Genomic DNA, 23,656 nt, shown 5'->3' on the forward strand with positions numbered 1-23,656 from the left:
TACAAAAGCTATTATGTATCATTAAAAATCATATCATAATAGTAGATCAGAACAATAAAGAACTATTATGTATAAAATACGACAGTCACATAGAACTAAAATCATTTTACAAGAAACAAAGAAAACATCAAAACTTGTGAAATTATGCTTTGTAAGACACTTCAAGTTATTATCTACAGCATCATGGATCGGGTAAACCTGCAACAAATTTAACCAAGAGGTCAAGATAATTAAACAAAGCATGGGGCTATGAATTTCGGAATGGGCTGATTTTTAGTGAGGAGGATCTTCTAATCATAGAGATCATCCTCACCAAAAATCATCCCATTCCAAAACTTCTAAACCCGTGTAGGACAAAACACGTTTGGTAAAGCGTAGGGTAAAGTGTAGGGTGTTGAACATTTCCCATAGATATATAGGACAAGGGTTAAAAGTTTTGGAATGGGCTGATTTTTGGTGAGGATGATCTCTATGGTGAGGAAATCATCCTCACCAAAAATCAGCTCATTCCAAAACTTCTAACCCCATCAAAAATGATTTACAAAAAATGGACGGTCCACGATTTTTCAACTTGTAAACATGGGGCTAAAAATTTCGGAATGGGCTGATTTTTGGTGAGGATGATCTTCTAGTCATAGAGATCATCCTCACCAAAAATCAGCCCATTCCAAAGTTTCTAACCCTTATAGGAAAAAACACGTTCGTTAAAGTGTAGGGTAAAGCTTAGGGTGTTGAACATTAGAAGATCATCCTCACCAAAAATCAGCCCATTCCAAAGCTTCTAACCCTTATAGGAAAAAACACGTTCGTTAAAGTGTAGGGTAAAGCTTAGGGTGTTGAACATTTCCCTATATATATATATATATATATATATATATATATCATGATAGGGTAGCGTTCAATGGCAAACTTTTTGGCAAAACATTTTTCAAAACATGAGTTAGAAGTTTTTTAATGGGCTGATTTTTGGTGAGGATGATCTCGACGGTGAGGAGATCATCCTCACCAAAAATCAGCCCATTCCAAAACTTCTAACCCATGTTTACAAGCTGAAAAATCGTGGACCGTCCATTTTTTGTAAACTATTTTTGATGGGATTAGAAGTTTTGGAATGGGCTGATTTTTGGTGATGATGATCTCCTCACCAAAAATCAGCCCATTCCAAAACCTCTAACTCATGTTTTGCCAAAAAGTTGGCCATTGAACGCCCCCCATCATGATATACCCTCAAAATGAAAAAAAACTTGCATGACTACACCTGTTTCATTTTCATGCACAACTACTAGGTACAAAAAAAACTACAGACAAATAAAATAGAATTCTTCTTAAACTAGCAAGAAAGGTGTTATGCTTTGATCATTTCCTTTCATTGATTAGGTGTACGCATGTTAATCCTACATCCTCTTGCATTTAGTACATTAAGGATAGTACTCACCAAAGAGTCTCACAATTCAGCCTCCTATAATATTTTACCAAACTAAGCAAATAAATTTTAATTAGATGGTACTCACCAAATATTGCTACAACTCTCCCCTGCAATTTAAGAAGCAAAACAAAGAAAATGAGTAGTGCTTTACATTGAGCTTGCAATCACCTATTGAAGGTCATTTCTCAAGCAATGATGCTGGGAATCCAGCTCAAGATGAAATCAAGGTTTTAGTAAATAATCTTCTCGTAAGAATTTTAATTCTCCAAAGTTAAAGTGTAGAAACATGGAGATTCTCTTGGGTTTGTCCTAATTTGTCTACTTAGAGATACATAAAGTCTTGGAGACAGAGATTTGCACAAAAGAAATATTCAGGTGAGCTTGAAGAGAGATCTTGTAGCCTTGATAGTTGGTGCTTCATTTAGAGATTCATCCTACACAACAAACATCATAATCACGTTTATGATATCTAAATCAACATCAGAACCATAAAAACTCCAAATTCACGATATTATTGCTGAATCACAGCTCAAGAAATGAATCCAAAACAGTGTGATCTCCAAAAAGTGAGTAGAAAGAATCAAAATACTACAAAGAAAGGTTACGAATCCACTAAAAATTAGGTACGGAAACGTCATAAATTAAAACCTAATCATGAAAATTTAGCATGGAAATAACATAGATCTTTGGTTTTGTACATGTGTTCTTTGTATAAAACTATGGAAATAACATTCCGCCATAATTATTCATATTTTTTGTTCAACACCATTAGCTTTATCCATTGGTACAAGAAGGCTCTAGCAATAATAAAATGACTAATGTACATTATTTTCAATAAAATTGAAAGTTAGATTCACATTTAGGTTTCCAAGCATCAAGAATCGGCAACCCAAGTTGCAAGCAACAAATAGAAATGCTCGAGGAACACTACCACGTATTTGGGCAGACAACATAACTTATTTTGTTATTCATTACATGGGACTTAATAAAAAACATAAAAGTTTTGAATCATAAAAGACTGCCACCAACCCTCGCAAGGGAAAACAAACAAGAAAAAAAAAACACTTAAAATTTCCAAAAAAATAATAATAATAATTAATAATAAAATAAAATATTCAATAGTGAAATTCTATTCTAGTTGTGGGAAAAATATTGGTTCATAGTTCATTCGAAGAGAACTAAAATTAACATGAGTTGATTGCTTTGTTCAAACTAAACCAAGCTCATCATCAGTGCTTCAAGCACCCTCCTAGTTACCTATCACTTGACTTGGCGTTATCATTCTCTTCTCTACAGCTGTATTAGACGATCTTTATACATTTCTTTGGCACATTGAGAGAAGGATAACTTCAATGTTTTTTTGTTAAGTAACTGAAATGCTATGAGCAATGATCCAAATATCGATACTAAACCTAAATGAACATAAAGGGAATAAAACATGGAAGAAAAGAGATGAATACAAACACTTAACCAAAAGATGCTTCATGATTGAAGAGTGGGGTGGAATGGGCTACTGTGGTGTGAGATTTATATATAGATGTTGATCATGAAATTCACCTATGCAACAAAGATAGGCAACATTAACCCCCCAAAGATTTTACAAGTTGTCAAATCTTTTTTATTAATTACTTGTTTTATTTTATTTACAAAATACATTGAACCAATACATAACTTAATAGATTTCCATTTGGTAACTATTTATTACATAAAATACTTACTTTGTTATCTATTGTACAAAATCCTATATATAAAGAAACTTTCTTTTGATTTGATAATTATTTACTACTATAAAATAGGTATTTGTTGTCAACTTTATAACTATAAAGATATATAGAAGGTGGGGTAGGGGGAAAATATTTTAGATTTTTTTTTTACTCGGTTTGGTTCTCTGTTTTCATTTTGGTTCGAGTTAGGTCCAATTTCCAAGGGTGGCCAAAATATTTTGGTTCGGTTTCGGTTCATTCCATTCAGGTTTTGGTCCAGGTTTCATTCTGGTTTTTGGGTTCAGGTAATGGGTAATTTGTACATCCGTAGTTAAGAGTTCAGAATGTTATTGTTTTTTCAATACACATGGCAATATCCTATTGGTTCATCAGCTTAGCACAAAAATTTCTTAACAACACATTTTTACTCGCTAATATGTATTGTGTATTTTAAATTAGTCATTCTATATTGACTTTCTATGACACTATGTCGACACTAAGATGACGTGGACAGGTGCAAAGAACCATTGATTGTTTTTCATGAAATGTATGTATGCTTCTTTGCACATATCCATGTCGGCTCAATGTCTAGCACAATATCAAAGGAAGTTAGTTCAACATTTTCCTCTGAATTAAATGAAACTCCTTTGAAATTATCAAGATATAGATAACACTTTCCAATGTTTTTCGAATATCCAAAAAATGGTGGGGAAGTTGCCAAAATTGTGGGGAGTTGTTTTAGCGCCAACATCGGTGGGGAGTCATCAGCAGCCCATCTTTACCAAAGATGCGTGGGGAGCGTGCATGACAACAGTTGCGAAGCAACACAAGTTGTTTGTGCTAGGGGTGCACATTGGATAGGGTAAATCCGAGAACCGAACCAATCCGAAGCCTTTTGGATTGGATTGGTTCGGGTGCGGATTGTATATAAAAAAATCCAATTGATTTGGTTCGGTTCCGGATTAGGGGTATAATAGAACCGAACCAATCTGAAAGTCGAACTAATCCAAAGTATCTATTACAATATATATATTTAAAAATAAAACTCTTTCTTAGTTTCGTTCTTCTATTATCTATTTCTCTCTCCCAACTATGTTAGTATGTTACGAAGAGGTAACTCATCAAAGTCTTCAACTTCATCTCCTCCATTTTTTTCTAACAAAAACTCATAAAAAAATGTATACACATCTCTCTCTCAACTCTTAAATGGATCAACTTATTTATAGAAAAACTTTTTCAAAGAGTTTGATTTTATATTTTTTTACAAGAACCTTTATGCCATGTTTGTTAGATGAAATATACTATACGAACCTAGACTTGGATTCATTAATCTACCATTTATGGATTAGTTTCATCACTAATCCATCCAAAATACCAATTTTAAAATTATAATTTTTTTTTCTATTCTCATTGAGCTTCCTCTAATTTTTAATTTATACATATTTCAATCAAAATTTAATCATAAAATCATTTTCATTTTAAAAATAAGCATTATTTATGATATTATCCAAAGGATTCCTTTTTGAAACAAAAAATACTAGTTTTTCTATTTTGAATGTATGAGTACCGAAAACTGATCCGAACCAAGGTTGATTTGGATTGGTTCGGTTCTATATAGTAATTGGATTGGTTCGGTTCCAAATTTGTAGAACTGATCATATTTGGTTCGGTTCCAATTTTGCCAAAATTCGAACCAATCCAAACCATGTGCACCCCTAGTTTGTGCTTATGCAATTGAGAAGGTACTTTGGTACTCAAACCAAGCATAGTGTAGCCTTTGTTAAAGATCCAAGACTGTCAAATGCAGCATGAGGTGTTAATTCATATGAAAAATTCGGGAATCATTGCTAACTTACCAAAGAATCAGGATCTATCATATTCCTAATAATAAAGGTAACGTATTTACATGGCACATTTTTGTTGGAGTTTGAGACACCCATAAGGGCTCTTAATCAAGTCGTGCATGTAGCCAACAAAAATATGTCAGACACCTAACGTTGTTATTAGGAACAAGACATCTTTTTGGATTGCGACTCCTTGCCAAAAACCTCTAGTTCATGTAAATCACACATGGAGCAATGGATTCAAATCTTGTTCGAGACTGAGATGACTCACCCAAATCATTTTCATATTGCACCACCTAGATGGACTTACATGGCATCTCTGATTTCACATCATCTCCCCAGATAAACGAATGATGACTCGAACAATATTTTGAAAATCTCAATTAAGTCAACCAAGATTTTATATATTTTAATTAAAAAAATTAATTATTATATAAATAAAATATGACTTTATTACTATTTAGATCTATCTCATTTTATTAAAATATTTTTAATTACTTTCATATAAAGGTATACATGAAAAAATAAGGGACGAACTAGTTGCACACCACTAGTTGTTGGTTGCACCTCAACATTAAAAAAAACTTTTTTTTATTAAAATCGATTTTAACTTACTAATTGCTCTTCATTATGATAATCTTATAATTTATGAGCTTATTCATTTTTATTCCAACAAATTTTTTAAACACGTTAAAATCGTCAAAAACCAATCTTTCCTTGATTCATCACTCCAGATACATGCTGATTACAAGCAATTTGTGATATTTGCACATAGATTAAATTATACAAAAATGATTGAACTAACAATAATTTAAGTGGGTTTGGTTGGGGAAGAAGAAGAAGAAGAAAAGGAGTGCAATATGTTTTAATATTTTTGGAGTGGAAGCATCCAAATGAAGTGCAAAGGAGAATTTTTTAGTGATGGATGGTGTGCAGCTAATCGGTGTGCAATTATACAAAGATTTCAAAGTTCAAACTCAATGTCTAGTCTCGTTTAGTTCATTAACAATACCAAAAACACCTTCTTGCAAGCATTACAGATTCTGTAAAATCACAAAAAGCAACACTGATCGAAATGAATAAAAAACTAATCTTTCTCTCCATGGTTGGAAAGCTCAAATGTGTTGTTATAGTAGTGGATGGAAACGAAGGAAGCATGGAGACCATGAAATTGGCACTTGAGAATCTCAAGCTCCAATCCCAAGCAGACAAATCTGAATTTGGAACCTTCGTAATCCTCCATGTTCAATCTCCACCGTCCATAATTCAGATGATATCCCCTTCTCTGGAACCAATGGTATGACACCAATTGTTTTGAAAAAGCGAGCATGATTGGTTAGTGGAGAGAAAATTTAGGGAGAATTTTTTTTAACAAGAGTCCTAATAAAATGATTCGTTGGAAGCATACTCGATGGCGACTCGACTAACTGATTATAGATCTTTCTGCCTCGGGATACACGGTTCCCTTGGGATATACTTTTTTTTTATGGGAAAGTGCAATTGTGTATATATACCGAGGCATACAGATCTATGGTAACCAAATTTCCCACGTCAATGAGTCGATTGAGTATGCCACCTGACTAGTCATTTTATCATGACTCTTTTAACAATTAAAAGTTCAGATTGTTAGTGCTTTTAATACACGTGACAATATATTGATTCATCAGCTTAACACAAAAATTGATTAGCATAAAATTTTTACTCAGTAATATGTGTTGTGTATTTTAAATTAGAGTTGTTCTATGCGGACTTTCTATGACACTGTATTCGACACTAAGCTGGTGTGGACACGTGCAAAGAATCATTGATGCTTTTCACTTTTATCTCCATGAAAAGAATGCATATAACCACGTCAGCTCAGCGTTTAACGCAATATCAAAGGAATTCAGTTCAGAATTTTCCTATAAATTAAATGAAATTCGTTTGAAATTGTCAAGATACTGGCATCACTTTCCTACATTCTCTCAAGACCCAAAACAAATGGTGGGGAAGTTATCAAAAACATGGGCGCTTGCGTAAAAGACTTAGTATCCAATACGGTGTCATGTCACGTTCCTATAATAAAGATAAGGTGTTTACATGGCATGTTATCGTTGGAGTTTAAAACACTTAGGACTCTTGACCAAGTTGTGCATGCATTGCAATGTGTTTGAATTCCAACAAAAATATTCCACATAGACACCAAACATTGTTATAGGAACATGACACCGTTCTGTATCGCAACTCCTTGTCAAAAACCTCCAGCTCACATGAATCAAACGTGGAGTCATGGATTCAAATCTTGTCCGAGACTGAGATGACTCGTCAGAGTCATTTTAGTATTGCACCACCGAGATGGATTTATAGAAACATTTTAAAAATCTCAATTTAGTCAACCTGGATTTTATATATTTTAATAAAAAAAATTAATTATTATATAAATAAAATATGACTTCTTAGGTCTATCTTATTTTATTAAAATATTTATAATTATTTATATTGGAAAGATGAGTTGACTCTTTTGATATAACTCGGTCTTCCCTACGAACGAGATGAAACGTTAAACCGAGATGTGCCATTGGTTTCAAAACTCGTCTGAGACCGAAACATATCGCTCGAGTTGTCTCAATATCAGGCATGGACGAGACAGATGGACAAGTCATTTTTTTTTATGAGATTTAAAACCCCACCGAAATGACTCGTCCGATTCATCTCGGTCTTGGACCATTTATGAAACCACCTTTCTCTCAGTTATTATAGTGTCTGTAATGGTTTTTAAACTCGTCCGAGACCGAGATGTATCGTCCAAGTTAACTCGGTATCAGAGCTGAACGAGACCAACTCACAAAGTAATTTTTTTGACCGAGTTTTACATCTCATGTACAAATTTTCGAATTATCTCATGAGACGTCTCAAACGTATCGGAAAACTCGTCCGAGACGACTCGGTATCGGAGCTAAACGAGACGAGACGCGATACCGAGTTTAAAAACCATGGTAATACTAAAATCACGAAGAGCAAAACTGATTGAAAAAAAAAATTCAAAAACTAGTCTCTCTCTCTCTCTCTCTGTTACTGTCGCCATGGTTGGAAAGCTCGAATGTGTTGTTATTGCAGTGGATGGAAGCGAAGAAAGCATGAAGGCCATGAAATGGGCACTTGAGAATCTCAAGCTCCAATCCCCAGGAAATGAATCTGAATCTGGAACCTTTCTGATCCTCCACGTTCAATCTCCACCGTCCATCTCCACTGGCCTCAATCCAGGCGATATCCCCTTCTCTGGACCTTGTAAATCTGATGATCCCTCATAACTTTCCCTAATTTAGTTCAATTTTTCTTCTCTCTATTTCTCTAATTATTTTATTTTATTTTTTTGCGAAAATTAATTCGAATTAAAAAGATTATGCTGAGGTTCCTGCATTCTATGCCGCGATTGAGACGCATCAGCAACGAATCACAGAAGCAATCATGGCTCACGCATGGAAGATTTGCTCAGATAAGAAAGTATGATTTATTTTTCAAGTTCTTGTTATTAAAATATTAAATAAATTTGGGGATTATGTTTTTATTTGATTGGTTGATTTTGATTAATTTTGGTCTGATAGGTCCATGTTAAAACACAAGTAGTTGTGGGAAATCCAAAGGAAATGATCTGTGAGTTTACTGAGAAAGTGAAAGCTGATCTTCTTGTGATGGGATCTCACTCTTATGGGCCTATTAAGAGGTAATTAATATGATCGAACTTGTTCGTTTAATTTATATTACGGTATCTATTTGCATTATTTAGTTTGTTATTAACGTATGGTTCTTCCAATTCTCACTAGATCATGTCTTTGAAACTAAAATCTCTTTATTTTCAAATTTCACTTAATTACATATGGGTCTTAATTATCTGTAAAAATTGGTTTTATTTCTTGGTATTTAGCTTTTAATATGTTCTAAGTTTCAAATCGCCATGGCGACATTACATACATATTTCTATGTGCATACAAGGGGAAGTTGTGTTTAATTCTTGTAACATTCAATATTTCGGAAAAGCTTTACTTCTTCATCTTTTTTATTTAAAAACGCTTTGCAGAACGATCTATGAAACAATTGATACAGTTTGATTACTCAACTCAATACTATACTGGACCTGAATTAAAAAGCATAAACAAATAATTATCCCTCTGGCTTACAAATTAAATCCCATGTAAATAACATATCCTTAAAGAAAACTCCTTTGAACTCCTCAAACTACTTACACCAAAAAAGTAAAAATCCCATAACAATAAGAGAAACACTTTCCTTACTAATTCAGTAAGATTTCAATTCTTACTAAGGGTCGATAAGCTCAAATGGGTTACCAAATCGGCAATCCAACACCACAGCCCTCTAGATTTCATGGAAAAACTCAGATAAAGAAAAAAATAATTCAAAAACATAATTGTTTTTTGGGCTTGATTCATTGTTTTGAAAATTGATGGCTAAACTTGCACCAACTTCTAAATTTAAAATAAAAACTCTACCGTGAAAATATAAATTTAAAAAAAATAAAATTTCAAAGTTCTTAAAATTTTTTCCTCTACATCCCTGTGGCATCGGATCATGTTTTCGGATGCCACAAGGTGAGCTCAACGACTATTAGCAAGATTTGAAATCTTACTAAGTAAGGCTAGACTTACTTTAACAATAATGATAATGATTTACTTTATTTGTTATTGAAGCTGATAGGATTTTATCGATGATTTTTGTCTAATTATGTATTCATAGTTCCCATTTCAATTTTACATATCTTGTGCCTTTGTTGCCTTGATTACAGGCTTTTGTTGTTGTTTTGTCTCCTTGATCTTATTGATTTCTATTTCAATGATCACCTATTTGACCAATTGACGAATGCCCAATCTCATCTTCTTAGGGAAACAATGTTGTGCTGATAGTAGTATTTCGTAATCCATGTACATTTATTTGGATATCAAATAAGAGGAACTTATTCTCCTAGAAAAAATCGGTTACATCCTAGATATTCAGCAAATGAGACCATTTTACTTTATCTTCAATGTATATCTGCCCTCTTCTTATATTATTTGGTCAATATGTTGTTACGTAACGCATAATAATTTGATTTTTCTTTAACTAGGCTGATTGAACGTATTGATGCTTACCATGAGGATCCGAGTTTAATCCCAGCTTACATACCAAAGAGAAACAGAAACAAATCTTCTGATGCTCATCATGCTGCATTTTCTCTTGTTTTCTTGACACAAAATTCTGCCTAGTGCGAGTAAGATTATTAGGGGTTCAATTTTTAAACTTTTAACAGCATGATTAAACCAATTTTAGAGGAGGCACCATTTCTGGAGAATCTCTTAGGAACTTCTATCCTCTATGTTAGCAAAGTTCACATGTAGCTTTGAAAAAAAAGTTGACCTATTGAGTTCTTTATTTTATTTTTATTCATTTTTGCTCATCATGGGTGTCCCCACCCTTCGGGTGAGACTAATCCCAGCGTCACAGGCACTACGCCCTCGAAATGCCCTATTGAGTTCAAATTATCTTGATTTATTTGAAATCTTGAGTTTGGCTTTCTAGACTAGTTCATTTTAATGTTATAGGTAACAAAATTCTACTTGTGCGCAAAAATCCACTCTGATTGCAAAATTAATAATAATCCTCTCCTAGCTTTCTTTTCTTTGTATACTCAGAATTGGTGGTATGGCAGTCTTCAGCCTGGCCTTTGTAACACCTTTGTAACATAGTATTCTCCATGATTAATATTGATAGAAGTCCTTTGGGAGTCATTGCAAAGATACTTTGATGCTTACATACCTTTCTTAGCAAAGGACTCCACAAGGAACAAAAGTAGTGCAAGTCAAAAATCCCTTACCATATAACGTTGGTTCATTATCTTTGTCTAGCATTTTCAAGGCTCGTCTGGCAAAGCTTCTGTCATTGTTATGGGATACGTAAGTTGTAGCTAGTTAGACTTTAAAAAAAATTTGATAGGTGTAGCTAGTTAGAGTTATTGTAGCTGTAACAGTGTAGTGAGGATTCATTTTAATTGAGCTCCCGAATGATCGAGTTGGCCTACATTGTGGTTGGACACATGTCTGGACAGGATTTCTTCATATTTTATGTCCCCCACAATTGTCCCATTTAAAGGGAGTTTAGGCAATACAATTCTTTTGCCTTACACCTTTAGGCAGGGAATCAAAGTGAACAGAGTGCTTGCATCGGTTGGGTATCTTTGGGTTATCTTTAGCATACATGCTCTAGTTAAATTCCTTGCACAACCTTGGCTACAATGGCTCCTTTCCCACATTGGTGTCTCTTCTAGTACTGCTGGTGATATGGAGTGCACTGTTACTAAAGAAGGTCAGCGTGACGGAGCATTGGTCGCCTAGTCAGTCCCCTCTTTTGCCGACCAAACAACCTGCAGACACTTAAGATCATTTGTTGGGACATGCACGATATGGGAGACTTACTACACCCATAAATGAGTTAATGAATCAGAGCACTTGTCTATTTATTTCTAAGTTATATTGTGGAATGCACTTACCTATGCTAACTTCAATTGCCCATTAGTAATGTTCATCAATTGACCAACCTTAAAATTTAAGAGAGCTGCTATTGGCACCCAAACTTTTACTTATTACACGCCAATTAAAAATAAAGAAAATAAGTGAATTGTTGAGAATAAGTAAAAGTTGGAATGCCAATTGCTCTCTCAATTTCTTTTTATTTTTTTTTTAGATTTCTATTTTTTGGATTTAGGTTTTTATATTTTGGGTTTAGGACTTTATATCAGCCTAATCATATTTGCAAAAAACTACTGAAATGTTTTGAACGAGTGTTATAATGTTTGGTAATGTTGAGATTATAATTTGAGCCAAACCTTTGTAATGTTTGAACTGTGTGTTTTAATCTCTAATTGGGGTGATAAATAATTTAAGAAATTGGGATATAATAAGTAAAAGTTGGGGTGTACTCATCCCAGATTATCACATGAAATAAAAGGGAACAAATTATGAAAACCTTGGCAAGCAAGGATCGATTCACAGAGACAACGTTGATTCAGAATTCTAACTTAAAACGATTAATGATTTAACGTAACCAATAAAAACCTAATTGTTGAAGATTAAACTATTCGAAAAACAGTAGAAATAGGAAAATAGAAATCATAATGTAAAAAGCCTAGATCAATTGATTCCACCAAGAACAATAATCATAGACAAGATTAACCGTGTTTATTCATTTTTGTCTCAATCAAATCAATAATCTAATGTTGTTAGATTGGACGATTATTCTATTAGAGTACCTAAGAAATCGGAAAGTTCTGATTAATTATTAGAAAGATAAAATCATGAAAACGATCTTTAACTAACAATAGTTGAGCATGATTTAACTTGATCTAATCTAAGTATAAATCATCAAACCTAGACTAGCCAAAGATGGTTTTTACTGATCATCAACTAAAAGAGATCACTTGTAAAATGTTTAAAGCATAAATGGCACTAACACTGATCATTTTATATGTTTATCTTGTTTTGGCTTCATCGACCCTTCTAATGGAGGTCTAGCCACAAATCATTGCAAGAACATAAAAGCATAATACTAAATGAAAATAAGAAGAGAAGATAAGAGAAAAGAAGTATTCTGCTTTATTGATCTTGAACTAAAAGAGCTTGTTCCTCCTCTGATTACAATGCTTGGAAAGAAAAGAACTAAAAGCTAAAACTAAACTAAAAATGAGGAGAGAAGAGAGAGATGGAAAGAGAGCTTCTGGCTCTGGTTTGATCTCTATTTATAGAGCTAGATTAGGGTTTATCGCCAACTGAAAATCTTCGTAATATCCAAAAGTAAACCCTAATTAGATTGCATCCTTTTTTACGTAACCAAAATGTCGGAACAATCTCGAGGTGTAATTCACCGCCTTAGCTGCTCTGCCGTACTCATTCACTGCGATGCGGTCTTAATGGGTCAGATGGGCCTCATTCTTGGTTGTAGGCTCCATAATGCAATGGGCTTTCTCTTTATTCCAGATTTGTCCTTTTATTTGTCGTGCTTTGGACCTGTCATAAATAAATAACCAAAATTAAGCCAAAAATCACAAATAATTAGAAAATAATAATAAACATGGACTATGAATGCATTATGCCTAATTAGGGGAATTAACATAGGATTTATCCTTAGAATCTGTAAATTGGGCCTTAGTGTTAGAACCAACTTTGTAGGCCCTGATCAGGGTACCAATAGAAGCTCTCAAATTTAAAGTCATGCTTGACATCTCTCAGTGCTATTTATCTATTTATTTTTTAATAGGAAGCATTTTTTTTTATGATCACAGGATGTTTTTGGGAAGTGTAAGCAACTATTGCACCAACCATGTACAGTGCCCGGTCATTGTAGTTAAGGGTTCTTCTTGACAATGTAACCTCGGTATGCCTCTCTTCTCTCTGTTGCCAGCTGTTTTAGTGTAATTTTTCAGTCTCTCTTCCATTTCTTGTCACATATCTTCTTTTATTTGCCATTAATGTGTGGGTGCTGCAGTATAGCTATTCTATTGATTCTTTGTCCTTTAAAGTTGATATTTGTTTCTCTATCCAAAGAGGTCTGTGGATAAGAGGTTGGGTTGGTTTTATGCCCTAACAATTAATTCTGTAATATGTGCTCCAAAAAAATTTCTAAAGCCCGTACTCTCAACCACCTCTCATATTTTGACTATAAATTGGAAATAGAGTGAAAGGTAGCCTGAGTCCCTATTCTGTAATTGTGGAAATAGACTGAAGCTCCAGATCCCAAACCTGTTAATACAAGGTTTTCTTGCTACTGTGGGATGCTGATGTGGCAAACCTGGGTCATTAATCTGATAGATGACCCTCTGGATTGACCATGTGGACAACTCCCTTGTCCACATCACACCCATACCATAAGTGATTTTTTGCTCACAGACTCCCGTGCGTGCCACATCAAGCATAGCAAGGGTAGTTTTGTAACTAACAAGGGTAGTTCTGTATTTTGGTGATGCCATTCAATACACGCAGGCTCATGTGATTGGTGGATCCTGGATTCTGGGAGCAAAAAATGTGTGCCCATACCATACCATGTATGGCATGTTTTTCCCTATAAATGACAGTTTGGAAGTTACTTCTATTTTTAAGTAAAGGAAGTTAACTGCTATTGGCACCCCAACTTTTACTTATCACACCTCAATTTTTTAAATTATTTATTACACTCAAATTAAAGATTAAAACACACCATTCAAACATTAGAAAAGTTTGGTTCAAGTTATTACCTCAACATTACAAAGCATTATAACGTTCAAACAACTTACCAGTTGTTTACAATTAGGATTTAGGATGAGGCTCGTATAAAATCCAACAACAGAAATCTAAGAGAGGGAATGTGTGTTTCTACTGACACTCCAACTTTTACTTACTCTTAACGGTTGACTTACAATTTTTATTTCAATTGGGGTGTAATAAGTAAAATCTGGTGTGCCAATTGCATCTCTCTAAATAAATTTCCTTTGTTTTGACACTTGGAGGATGGAAAATGATTTGAGACTGGCCCGTTGTGATAATGTGGTCATCCATCCGGTGGATCCCTTTTCCTTGGCCACCTAAGCTTCCTTTTGAGTTCTGAGAAAACCTGGTCTTTGCAGTGGCCAATGACTGTTATCACAACTCAATGTTTGGCACCTATTCAAAGTAAATCTAAAATCCATAAACTTTGTAATGTTTTCTTTGCTTTGGGTTTGAATTTTGTACTTGGAGTCTCTTTTTGTAATTAAAAGAACATATATCATTCATGTAGAATACTTACATGGAACTTTAGCATTGAATGTCACACCTGAGGCTCAACCTTAACACTGTCAATGTATCAATTGTACATTTTATAGTGAATGCAAACTTAGTGATTATCTTCCCTTAATACCATGCCCTGATGATTGTATTGCCTGGATCTATGTTACCGTGTTCGCTAATGTAGTAGTGAACCACAAACTGGTACAAACCAAACCTGTTCAAGAACCGGTTCATAAAAAATAGCGAACCTAAAGAAACCCCTTATTTTGGTGAGTTTTAGAGTGCCCCCATGATTTGGTCAATATTATACCTTATTTTAGAAATCCCAAGATTTGGTCAATATTAAAGATACCTCTTTGTTTTTAAACAGATGATATGCCCCCTTGACCCATTTCCTCTATGATATTAACATAAATGACTTAAATATCTGCTGCAAGTTACCTCTACGAACCAGGCTCATTCAAGAGTGGTGAACTGCAAACCCAAATTCAAACCAAGCGAACCAATGAACCAGGTAACATCAGTCTGGATTGATGGGAATGTGTGGCATGTTCACTGATTGTATGGGTAGCCAAATTCTTATAATCATTTTGTTCTTATACCCCAATTCTATCATACATAAATTTCATGGAAAAGCTAGATGGAGACCATCTGTTGTGTACCAAAACTATAAGTTCAGTATATTGAATAACTCGCCATCTTGAAAATGGATCCTCAATGTCTTTTTTTTTCTTTTTCTGGCTGATAATAAAAGAGAATTTATATTGCCACACCAACTTACTCTTGCTAATGCCACCCCAAGATGTGTGCTAATTCTTGGTGATTTACATATGAATTGGGGTGGCAATAGAATCTCTCTAATAAAACTTGTTGCACTTTCCATCTTTGTGCTTATTAATTTTAATAGTATTTCAACAGTCTGGAACTTGAGGCTGCTTTTTTGCATTTATTTTCCATGTCATGTCTTTACTTTTTATATTATTTCAACATTTTTGTGTACTACAATTTGCACACTGTGCTCAGATTCATGTTTTAATTACAGAATGCTTTTGGGAAGTGTGAGCAACTACTCCATCAATGATATCCAGTATGTGGTACTTGTTGTGAGGCTTGATTCTTTTCTATCAGTTATATACTGCCGTTACCACTCCCTTCCCGCGATCCTCATGTGTGGTTTGTCAGAATGTTTGAGTATTAATATCTTTCCCTGTATATTACATAGTGGGTTATGCTGTAATGCTGCTGTGTTGGTAATTTTTGTCCGAGTGTCATAAAGGTTGATTGCTTGCTCTGGCTCTGGGCCTGACTCTCCTGATTAATAAAATAAACTCATGGTTAATTTTGAGCCTCCAAGGATTGTTCTTACTGGCATTTCGTGTTCTTTTGGACTTATGAAACACCCCCATTATTTGTTATTTATTATGGATAGACTCATGATTTACAAAATGATATAAAGTTCTTAAAGGGTATTGGGTTATGGTTTCTTCATTTTAGCTTTCAATCGTTTATATGAATTTGTAAACCCTTATAAATTTAGAAGAAGATGAACCTGGTTATAACAATAGTTTACAGTACTCAAAACTTCATGCCTATCTGGTCTCAAAGATTCTGTTTTTTTTTTTCCTTTCCATTTTGGATTGATCAATAGCTTCTGTAAAGAAAATTATTACAAAACACTTAAAACTCATGGAAATCCAAGAAATCTCAAAAGAAACATTGAAAATCTTTTTACCCTTTCTATTTGAATTTCTTCCTCAACTAAATGTGCACACACATCAGATAGATTCACACCATGGTTCATAATTTCATGTTGGTACATTGAACATCTTGGAATGTTTCAGCCGAGACATTCTATTTTCTCCTGACAGAAACATCGACTCAAAACGAGATTTTAAACCTTGATTCACACCAACTTATTTATAATGCCAACACATTATTTATTATTATAATTATATATGTTATTAAGTCTAAATTTCAGTAGTCTCATAGCTCTGCAGGTGGTGGGCTCTTTATTATGCCATTTTTGGCTTCAAGTGAAGGTAGTAGTAGGCAAGTCTTAGGCTTTTAGACCCCTTTGAGGTTGTGGGTTGAAGCCCAGCTTTACCCATCAAAAGAAAAGTAGGCAAGTCTTGAGACTCCCCAACCCCGCCTTGTCCTATCTTTTACTCTCTTCCACCTCTTGTCTTCAGGTAATATTTCTGGAGAGCTACTATTGCCACCCCAATTTTTACTTATTACACCTCAATATCTTAAATTATTTTTCACTCCTCAAATAAAGATTGAAGCACAATATTCAAACATTACAAGAGGTTTGTTCAATTATAATCTCAACATTACAAAACAGTATATAACACTCAGTTAAAACAATTTCAGTACTTGTATACAGTTATGATTAGGCTCATATAAAATCTTAAACCCAAAAAAAAATATAGAAATTTAGTTTACAAAAAATAAGAGAGCTTCTATTGACACCCCAACTTTTACTTATTCGCAACCTATCAATTATTTTCTTTATTTTTATTGGAGTGTAATAAGTAAAAGTTCCGGTATCAATAGCAGCTCCCTATTTCTGACAGGAGAAAAATTAAGTGGTCTAAATCGAAACATTTTGAGGCATTCCCAAAGATTCTTAGATAAATATTCAATGTTTAAGGGCTAATATTTCGATCTGATTTCATTTCTTTTATTAATCATTCAAAATTAAGCTAAGCAAAAGTATTTGGACTGGAGAAGTGTAGAGACAGTTTGGATATAATTAAAAAAGTAATTTTTTTTTTTTTTTTTTTTTTTGAAACGAGGTATCCAGGTCTCTTAGAGAATCCGACTAATCATCAGGGAACGTGCAGTCCCCTCCCTCCACATGCACTAGGTAATTTCTGGGATAAATCCCTAACGGTGGGCCCTATGCAGGATTCGAATTCTCATGACCTGACAAATCTTGGGTAATTTTTGTGATATTGACAATTCCCAAGTAATTTTGGGGATAAAAAGGTCTTTTTTTTTTTTTTTTAAAGGTTTTTGAAAGCTGGTGAATAAGTAAACTATTTTTTAACTTTAAAACTTACTGACTTCCACAGTACTTTATCCTTTGTATCCAGACAGGGCCGTTATTGTGGAGTCCGTATCATATACACCCAAGGGGAAGGATTGAAACCCTTGTGCCCCTGTTACATGCCCACATAAGCCACAATCCAAGAAACTAGTGTCTTAAATATCAAGAGCGGATCCTCTATAGTGTATATCTCCCTGTAGTGCCTTCTAATTAGTAGAGATTTACATCTTGAAAACAAAATCTTACAAGTCAGCTTTGTATGAATCATAGTTAGAAATCTTTGAGTCCGATGTAAGGTTTGAAAATGAACGATCCATGACCTCCAATTTTTTAATTAAACTGACGTGATTATCCTTCAATCGTGAACCCTAAATCAGTGGCAGGTATTATTGAGATGTGAGATGAGGATTTCCATCCTCCACCCTGGGTGTGGGTGCGTGCATACGATGTTGACTCATTATTTTGTACCATTCATGTGCAAGATCCACTGGCCATTTTACATTATATCCCAACGAGGTGGCAATGTAAGTGAGTATTGTCGACGAATTCCCATGCACATGTAAAGGAACAAAACATATTATTTGAATTTCGTTGGTCCATACTTCATTTTTTTTAATGAAAGAGCTACATTCTCGAATTGTTTGGATATCATCTAATATATGCTGGGGTTGCTACATGATAATCATCTTTTATTTGAAAAAATACTTATTTGAATTCTTGGAAAATTAAAGGAAATTTCTTTTATGGACTTATATAAATGCAATGAGAAGGGAAAAAACTAATTTTTTTGGTAGGCACATGTGTGTGTGTTTATAACATTAGAACTCTAGGTTTCCTTTCCTTAATGGAATCAAGAAAGGAAACCTAGAATTTGGGTAGCTGGGAAAACTTTCCTGATTATAGATATGAAAAATCATAACTCATTTTAGTAATTGAAATCCCTCTTAAAGCAACTCCAAGAGTCTCTTTAAATGCCAGATCCTCTTTATTATAAAGATACAAGTCCAATAGCGGACGCAATAATGGAGAAGAGAACTTGTCACATATAGGGGTAAATGAGTAAAATCTTAGCTTAAAACAATGGTTGGCTTTGGAAATTAATATTAAAGAAAGGTTTATCTTTGATTGCTTTAATTTGTTAGTGAAAAATAAGTGCTCAAAAAAATGTAAAGTCGAAAGTATAAAGCAAGCTCAAGCTTTGGGAGACTAGAATCTAGTGGGACCATAAGAATTGGAGAAAATATCATTGGTCTGACTCTGTGAGCCAGACTCTGGTCCAATGTAATGAACTAGACTTTGGGTCCAATAAGTGAATCAAACCTAAATTAGATTTTTGTTGGGCTTTGCTTAGTTTGATTTTTAAGTACCTTGATCTGAACTTTGTCCAAGATTTGGACAATTTAGGTTATTAATTAGCGGTGCAATTTGGTCTAGTTCAAACCAAGAATCGAACCAAACAGATAGCTTTGGGTGGTTTGGTTCAATTTGGAACAAGTTACGGTTCGGTTCCAAGTAACGAAAATGAAAATGTTGGTTCAGTTCTCAGATCAAACTTGTATAGAATCGAACCAAATCGAGAATCGAGCCCCTGTACAAAATATATATATATAATTATTATGAATTATTTTAGGAGTTAGGACACAGATTAGTGATCTTTTATAAATAAACTAATGATTTTTTATGAATAGATTTGTGATTTATTGTATGAAATTTTATGTTTGTTTTTTCATTAAAAAATATTACTTCTAATTTATAGAATTGAACCGAAGCAAACCGACTTTAATTCGGTTTGAGTTGGTTTGGTTCCAATGGAATTTGGTTCGGTTCTGATTCTCATTTAGTAGAACCGATCTATGTCGGTTCGGTTCCAATTTGACCTCAAACTAAACCAAATTGAACCAAGTTGCATCCCTAGTATTAACAATTATAATAAAAAGATAGGATTATAAAAAAACATTCAATATCCTACAAATTAGGAAACATCCTAATCATAACATCCTACAAAAGAGGAAACATCAAAATCATGCTTAGCTTGTAGCCCAAGTCACACATTAACACTTTATGAGTATAAACCACATAGCATTGATTTTATTTTAATAAAAATATGTCTAAAATTATCATAGCATGACATCATGCCAACCTCCGAGAAACTATGAGCCTATTCAGGAAGAAGACCAATCTCTGTAGTCAAAAAACATAGTATGATATCCGGAGCCATGTCTAGATCTATCTTGCATGGACATGCAAAAGAAAGATTTGATGATATGTCCATTCCACAAATCACACTAACAATCATGGAAGTGAGATCATATATTTTCTTAAAATCAAGAAACAATATCAAGGATAAAGGCCTCATGACCAACAACCAAAAGAGAAAGGGTAGTAGGCCTAAGGTTATACATACATTTTGATCGACTTAGTTTGGTTTTTTATGTGAATAATTCATATTGGAGTGAAAATTAACTTTGATATCAAGACAATGGTGGTAGGTACTACTACACTAATGCCCCAAAGATGCAATTTATCACGGGAGTATTACTATGTATATATCCATCCTCCTATTTATGTTGGGCCTTAATTACTACACTCCAAGTTGTACTGTGTATGCAGAGAACCAATGATTTTTCCCGAATATGTAACACTCTTATCTCGAGAAAAATGTCAATGGTCTTCTGCATTACTCAAAGAGCACTCTTTCAAGTCAGGTTAGCATTTTTCGTTTATGATTGATGGCTTTAAAAAAAATATATATTAATCTGGTAAATTTTCTTTTCTTTATTATAATTAAATCATTGCGACTCCACTTGTAACGGATGTCAAATGTTTGTATTAGGCTCTCTACAAATTTATAGAAACAGTCTTGCTTGTGACATTGTGGGGGACAACCCATACTTTATAATAGGACAACCTCTCGATCACGAGAGTGAATAAAAGACTCCCGAGTCTCGTGACTTTTTCTACTCATGGACTGAGCGAGAGAGAGAGAGAGATGTTTTGTTGTCTTATTTGTTGGTAGGGTTTCTGTTTTACTAAACTCTCTCTCCAAAGTATTAGACAAATCTCTTTTAATAACTAGTAACGAAGCGAAGATGATTGTGGAAATCTTCTAAAACGTGAAAATTTGATTCATTAAGACCTGAGTTTGACTCAGACTCACAAGACTCCATGACAAGATGGAGATTATTAGTAAGACTTTTGCCATGCAAAAGTACTTCGATTCTATACACCAAGATAGGTGACGTGGTGGTGTGGGTCAAATATATGCACTCACTAACCTTTTATTTCAAAAGTCCTGATAATATGACTCGCCAGTCGCAAATGACTCAATGACGTGGACAAATTTGATCTGTACGCCTTGGGATACACGATTCTCTTGGGATACATTTTTTTTTATGCAGAAGTGCAATTGTCTCCCAAGGTGTTCAGATCTAGCATACCCAAACCTGTCACGTCATGGAGTCATTTGAGTATGCCACCTAGTGAGTCATATTATTACGACTCTTATTTCAATAGTCGTGACCCGTGACCCCTGTCTCGTACCTCTAACAACATATAGTGCCTATGTGGTATATTTTGGTTGAAAAATATAAAAAAATTGGTCTACGGCCTTGTTTTCAAAATTACTTCATTAAAAATCTAATGTGTTTTAAACTCCTATTAAAACAAGCAATGTAGACATCATTCCTATTCTATAGGAATGCCGAACGGACACCACTTTGGATCCTAATCTTTATTTCAAATTAAGGATTGTGCCTCCGATACAAGATTGGTTAATGTCTCGATTAAAATATATATATATATATATATATATATATATATATTAAACTATCATCTAATATTTGATCAAAGGAGATATAAAGATAGATTAAAATTGAGTAGTGTTATGGTGACATTGGATTTATTGCAATTTTTTTACATTTATGATGTGGAGATGCGCACACACACATGTCAAAAATGTAAAAAATCGAAGTAAATCCAATGTCACCCGAGCATTAGTGATTAAAATTAGGGGAAAAAAGTTTGGTAAAAGGATAAAGTTGGAGAGTGGCTATTGGCACTCCAACTTTTACTTATTACACTCAAACTAAAATAAAGAAAATAGAGATATTTTCCTAAACGTGCGCAACTTATGACAAAATTCCGGTTCCGGTACTACTCATTTTAATTCGATCCCTAAACATGATTTTTCAGTGAATTCGTGAATTTATAATTAATGAATTTGTCGATAAATTACCAACGAGATTGGTGATATGGCAAAACCATAGGTATTTATCAACGAATTTGTTGATTATAAAAGTGACGAATTCATTGAAAAAATATGTTTTGGGAACTAAAATGAACAGTGTACTGGACTCGTAATTTTTCATATTTAGAACACAAAATGGAGATTCACCCAAGAAAATAAGTGAATGGTCGAGAATGAGTAAAATTTGAGGTGCCTATAATTTTTTTTTTTTTTTTTTTGCTAGATTTCTATTTTAGGTTTAGGATTTTGAGTCATGATTTTCTGATGGCCCCTCTGACTCATGCCCCCATACACTCCCTAATGTGACATGGGTTAGAACCATAGATTTCCTTGGGATACACAATTGTACATCCCCATAAATATGTATAGTTGTGTATCTCAAGGAAAATAATCTACGATTCTAGCACATGTCACATCAAAGGGTGTGTGTGTCAGAGGGGGGTGTCTGAAAATCATTATTTTAAGGTTTTATATGAGCTAATCATAATTGTCAACAAATAGTAAAATTGTTCCAACAAGTGTGATAATGTTTTGTAATATTGAGATTATAATTTAAGCCAAATCTTTGTAATGTTTGAAGAATATGTTTTAACCTTTTATTGTGGTGTGGTAAATAATTTAAGAAACCCGAGTGTAAAACCTAAAAGTTAGGGTGCTAATAGTAGCTCTTTTTCATAATCATAAATCAAAGTGAAGATAAAGAGGCCAAGCCTAATAATTTTAAAAAGAGACAAGTCATGTCATCATTTAATCCCAAAAAAAGATTTGGTTTCTTTTGTTGATTAGGTTAAAAGGAAGCGACTTTTTACCCAAGCTGTGGAAACGACACAAAATAAGGATGATTGTTGTCTTCCTTGAGTGACTAACAAAAATGACATAAATACCTCACTTTTCAACCTCTTGTCAAATAACTTTGACTTTTTTTTTTTTTTTGAAAGGTCAACAGGATTAAGGTAGACCCAGACCAGCTACACACGCAAGAAGAACACACCTTTTTTATCCTAGGAAAGTAAAGAAACAATAGAAGGAGAGGAATCGGAAGCAACCTCTAAACAACCCAAAACCAAAAGAAAAGACGTGAGGAAATCAACCACCTTTTTGGCTTCCCTAAAGACATGGAAGAACTTCACTTCAATGAAGCTGTTGGCCACGAGATTTTGAATATCCAAAACCAAGTGAAAAACACACCATGGGGCGATCCACTTGTTATTCAACACATTGACAGCCAAAGAGGAATCAGATTGAATATGGATCCTAGATAAATGTTTGAAACGAGCAAGACTCAAACCTTGAAAAATACCCTGGAACTTATGGAATATCACAGACTTTGGTTCCTCACATCCCGTCAAAGCAGCCAAGAATTCTCCCTCATGGTCCCTAATAGCAACACCAAAACCTCCTCTGGTAGAAGAAAATGACCAATCAATATTAAGTGCACAAACTCCAAAAGCAGGTTTCAACCATGAGTAGTAGAGTCTCAACTTATGGACAAAGGAGGCCATAGGTGCCCAAGCATGCCTGAAGGCTCTATTGTAGTCTGAGTCCTCTACCCCCTCAATATCATCTTTAAATTTGACCCACACATCCTCAACTATTCTCTTGATGACCATTTTCGGGCTAT

General features: G+C 34.1%; 2 protein-coding genes across 3 annotated transcripts; one reads left to right on the plus strand and one right to left on the minus strand.

Annotated features, from left to right (window-relative positions):
- Nucleotides 1–7,954: 7,954 nt before the first annotated feature.
- Nucleotides 7,955–16,223, plus strand: LOC147404957 (Adenine nucleotide alpha hydrolases-like superfamily protein). Of its 2 annotated transcripts, none has more exons than XM_086441091.1 (5): nt 7,955–8,240; nt 8,353–8,456; nt 8,558–8,676; nt 13,279–13,370; nt 15,761–16,223. In XM_086441091.1, exons 1-4 carry the CDS (start codon nt 8,036–8,038, stop codon nt 13,355–13,357), a joined length of 507 nt encoding a protein of 168 aa, XP_086297217.1. In that variant the 5' UTR covers nt 7,955–8,035; the 3' UTR covers nt 13,358–13,370; nt 15,761–16,223. The 2 variants fall into 2 exon arrangements, with proteins under 2 accessions (XP_086297217.1, XP_086297216.1); XM_086441090.1 differs by having other exon boundaries at nt 7,956–8,240; nt 15,780–16,223.
- A 6,813-nt stretch (nt 16,224–23,036) lies between these two features.
- Nucleotides 23,037–23,645, minus strand: LOC147404958 (uncharacterized). Its single transcript, XM_086437941.1, has one exon. The coding sequence runs from the start codon at nt 23,643–23,645 to the stop codon at nt 23,037–23,039; it is 609 nt and encodes a 202-aa protein (XP_086294067.1).
- Between the last annotated feature and the right edge of the window lie 11 nt (nt 23,646–23,656).

The sequence above is a fragment of the Akebia trifoliata genome, chromosome 4 (genome assembly GCF_017979445.1).
Source record: "Akebia trifoliata isolate Shusen 1 chromosome 4, ASM1797944v1, whole genome shotgun sequence".
Lineage (NCBI taxonomy): Eukaryota > Viridiplantae > Streptophyta > Magnoliopsida > Ranunculales > Lardizabalaceae > Akebia > Akebia trifoliata.